This window comes from Alosa sapidissima, chromosome 3 (assembly GCF_018492685.1).
Source record: "Alosa sapidissima isolate fAloSap1 chromosome 3, fAloSap1.pri, whole genome shotgun sequence".
NCBI classification, from domain to species: domain Eukaryota; kingdom Metazoa; phylum Chordata; class Actinopteri; order Clupeiformes; family Clupeidae; genus Alosa; species Alosa sapidissima.
Window position 1 is genome coordinate 39,367,537 of NC_055959.1, and position 3,635 is coordinate 39,371,171.

General features: G+C 43.8%; 1 protein-coding gene across 1 annotated transcript; it reads left to right on the forward strand.

Annotated features, from left to right (window-relative positions):
* Positions 1-786: 786 nt before the first annotated feature.
* LOC121705682 (atrophin-1-like) lies at positions 787-3,425 on the forward strand. Its single transcript, XM_042086855.1, has 3 exons — positions 787-1,129; positions 1,654-1,924; positions 2,937-3,425. The coding sequence occupies exons 1-3, from the start codon at positions 1,110-1,112 to the stop codon at positions 3,267-3,269; spliced, it is 624 nt and encodes a 207-aa protein (XP_041942789.1). The 5' UTR covers positions 787-1,109; the 3' UTR covers positions 3,270-3,425.
* Positions 3,426-3,635: the final 210 nt, after the last annotated feature.

The following is a 3,635-nucleotide window of genomic DNA, read 5'->3' on the forward strand; positions in this document are numbered from 1 at the left end:
TTTTATGCTTCTAAATATCACTGTTTATTATGAAGGTTAAAAACAAAACTTTAAAACCTGTACAACCAAAACTGTATGCATTAAACACTGACTTTTCTGACTTGTGATATAATTAATTTCAAAACCTGTGTGCATTGTTAAGAGAATCAAGAGACTGATAAGTCAAACTATTTGTGGGAAGTTATTCAAAAAAATAATTTTATAGACATTTCTATGTGTCTGATGGTGTTGACAAAAATCGAGTCCAGCAAACATGTAATTTATTAAAAGAAAATATACAACTGGGAGGTTGAACCAAAACATGGTTAGATAGCCAAAGCTACATTTAACAATGATGTGTTAATAGCTTTTGAAAATCTTCAAAATATTATTTTAGAAAATGTAAACCTGTTTTGTCCCTAATCTCAAGAATCACTGACAGACCAGCAGTAACCTTGGGAACCCTGTGCTTTCCATTGCGCAAATATCAACCCTGTAACAACAAACGTGAAAAACACAAAGATGCTTCATCATCTGAAAAAGACGATAGCCTTGGATTTTCAACGTAATTTGGTTTACACAATGGCGCCATCTTGTGAAATGGTCGGAACTTGTAAATGCGCTGCATTAATTGTAAAACATTTTAAGGCAATAGGCTATAGCAGACTTACACGATATGAAGACGAAAGAAAGGAGGTCATCATAGACTGCGTCTTTTAGGAGGTTAACAATTTAAAAGGTCTAGGTATATTTCCCATTTTCCACATTTGGTGACGGGAAGCAAATCACCCCAACGTCACACAATTATATTGCAGGTGCGTGTTACAAAGTCCACGGGCTTCATTCAAGAGATTAGCAGCACTAGGGTTACTTTGTGAAAGTAGGTCGACTCGGAAGTTTCTGCTCTCTTGGGAATCTAGAGACGGCGGGGACGCAGGCTAAGCTAATTCTGGAAACGGTTTCATACATGTTTCATATATATTTAGATCTATTCTGTTAGGACTATTTGTTGGAAAGATTTGCGCACTTGAGTCGAAGGATACCACACTTCATTTCAAATCAATGGTGTTCTACAGGGGAACTATGCTGGATATGTCAAAGTAAACATTACATTTCACAGATTTAAGGTCATGCTGACAACTGAAGAGTGGTATGTAGGCATCTTTTCCTATCTCATTGTAGTGCGTTTTTTTGTACAATAGCCACAGGTCAGCAAATATTCACAAATTCCATTCCCATGTTTGTTTGTCTACAGGTGACTCACAGTGATTCATACTGTAGGCCTATATGTGATTGGTGAAGCAATGTCCACAGTTTAGTTTTAATGTGACATAACCAGACTGGCTTTAACTGGCATGACTTAATTGTGTCAAAGCATTGGAGGCAGGGGGGTTATGCTATGTGTTTTGTCGAATAACACTTGGAGATGTGTGAGGGCTTACTGTACTTCTAGGATGGACACACTCTTAAAACGAATGTGTTGAAAACAACACAACTTGCATTTTTTTAAAACACATCTGTGTCCAGATGCGGACAACACAGTTTGTGTTGTTTCCAACACAATTGCTTTTGTTATTGTCACAGTATGTTTTTGTTGTTTTCAGTCTGGCTCAGAGTTTAAAAGGCTTGCCACTCTCCTTCTTCTCTTTCTCTTTCCTCTCTGTCTTTCTATAGGGTTATTGTAGCGTTCTCTGTATTTGTGATAGCTATCAGACTAGCCTATTTCTTGCACCGGCGCTGCCTGTCCAAGCCAAGCCCGGCTCTGCTGCGGGCCCAGGCTACAGGTGATGAGTGTGCTGGGGTTCGTCTCCTGTCCTGGCGCCCCTTGGAGAACTGGGACGCCCCAGAGCCAGAGGGACCTCTCGCAGCTGAGCCGGAGGAGGAGCATTTCGCTCCACCATCGTATAGTTCCCTCCAGCTTGACCTGCCTCCTCCCTACCCAAAGGTCAGCTATAATAACTATGGGAAAGGTTGATGGGGACTTCTTAATTCACTTTATTCACTCGGAGGCCAGAGCGAGGCTACAGGGTACACTTGCCATTACACCTCAGTGCAGCAGATAGTGGAGGTAATGCACTCCGTTTGCAAACTGCCAAAAAAACTCACTGAAGAAGAAGAAGAGCGGTCTACCTGCAGAGCCAGCGAACCCTTCTTTTTCGGTGAGCTTTTTTTTTGCAAACGGAGTGCATTAGCACCATCTGCTGGACTGAGGTGTAATGGCAAGTGTACCCTGTTGCCTCGTTCTGGCCGCCGGGTGAATAAGGCGAATTAAAAAATACTCTGTATAAACTTGGTGCTTCGTTTTATGTGTAGGGACCCTCAGCAAGCTACTGACGAGGTTTGGTGCTGTTTTGAACAATATTACTGGTTAAAAAATCCTATTTGGTAAGCGTTTCACTCATGGCCCTTAGCCAATCCACTGTTTGCGAATTTGGGGTTACAGTGTATACCGGAGCAAGCTCTGTAGTGGTTGATCAACGAAAAATACTGTCTCCACGGCTTATTTGATGTGTTTTAATGCAGAACAACTCCCTGGGGTCAATTATATACCCTGGTACCACCCCACTTTAAATAATACCCTGGTATCACCCCAGGTTATGTTGCGTTTTCTAACAGATATGATATAACTGACTGTCAATGGGAAATCAGATGAATTCATGCTCACTCATGCTCACTCTCGCCTCTGGCCTATGGTAAAACCATATCCAATCCACCAGATGCGTTAGGACAGCTAAAACATACAGACCACATCCATCTTGTGCTAAGGGAATCTCACATGTTAGATGTAGATGCTGACTGGGCCAATATGCTGGTTAATAGGATATGAGATAAGAATAAGGATGTAAGACAAGGATCAGCAGCTAATTAACTGAATGATAATGATGGATGGGTGGAATATGTCATTTTTGTGGAGAGAAACAAGTCTGGTATGTTTATGATGTTTTGTGTTTGTGCAGGACGGTCTACCTGCAGAGTCAGATTTCCAGGACGGTGCACCACCCTCCTACTCAGAGATCTGTTTCGACCAGCAGCACCAAGCACAACACCAACACACAGTGGTGTCTGAGCCTCAGCGGCACCAAGCACAACACCAACACACAGTGGTGTCTGAGCCTCAGCGGCACCAAGCACAACACCAACACACAGTGGTGTCTGAGCCTCCCACTCACAAGCTGCCCCCGTACCCTCTCCAGCAGCAGTGGTGCTGCCCCCGTACCCTCTCCAGCAGTAGTGGTGCTGCGCTGCCCTGTCCCCAAACACTCGTCCACATAGAGGTGACCAGACTCTAGGGTTGCCAGATGGGACTGGCAGGAGAATCTGCACACCATGCGTGCTGTTTACACCAAAATAAGGACACGTTTTTCTTCAACAAAAAGCAAAGTATAAAGTATAAATACTCTTTTGAGTCCCGTGAGGGAGATTTGGTCTCTGCATTTATCCCAGTCCGTGAATTAGTGAAACACACTCAGCACACAGTGAGGTGAAGCACACATTAACCCGGCGCAGTGAGCTGCCTTCTACAGCGGCGCTCGGGGAGCAGTGAGGGGTTAGGTGCCTTGCCCACATTTTTCCTAATGGTCGAGGATCAAACCGGCAACCCTTCGGTTACAAGCCCGATGCCCTAACCAGTAGGCCACGGCTGCCCCATGCAACAG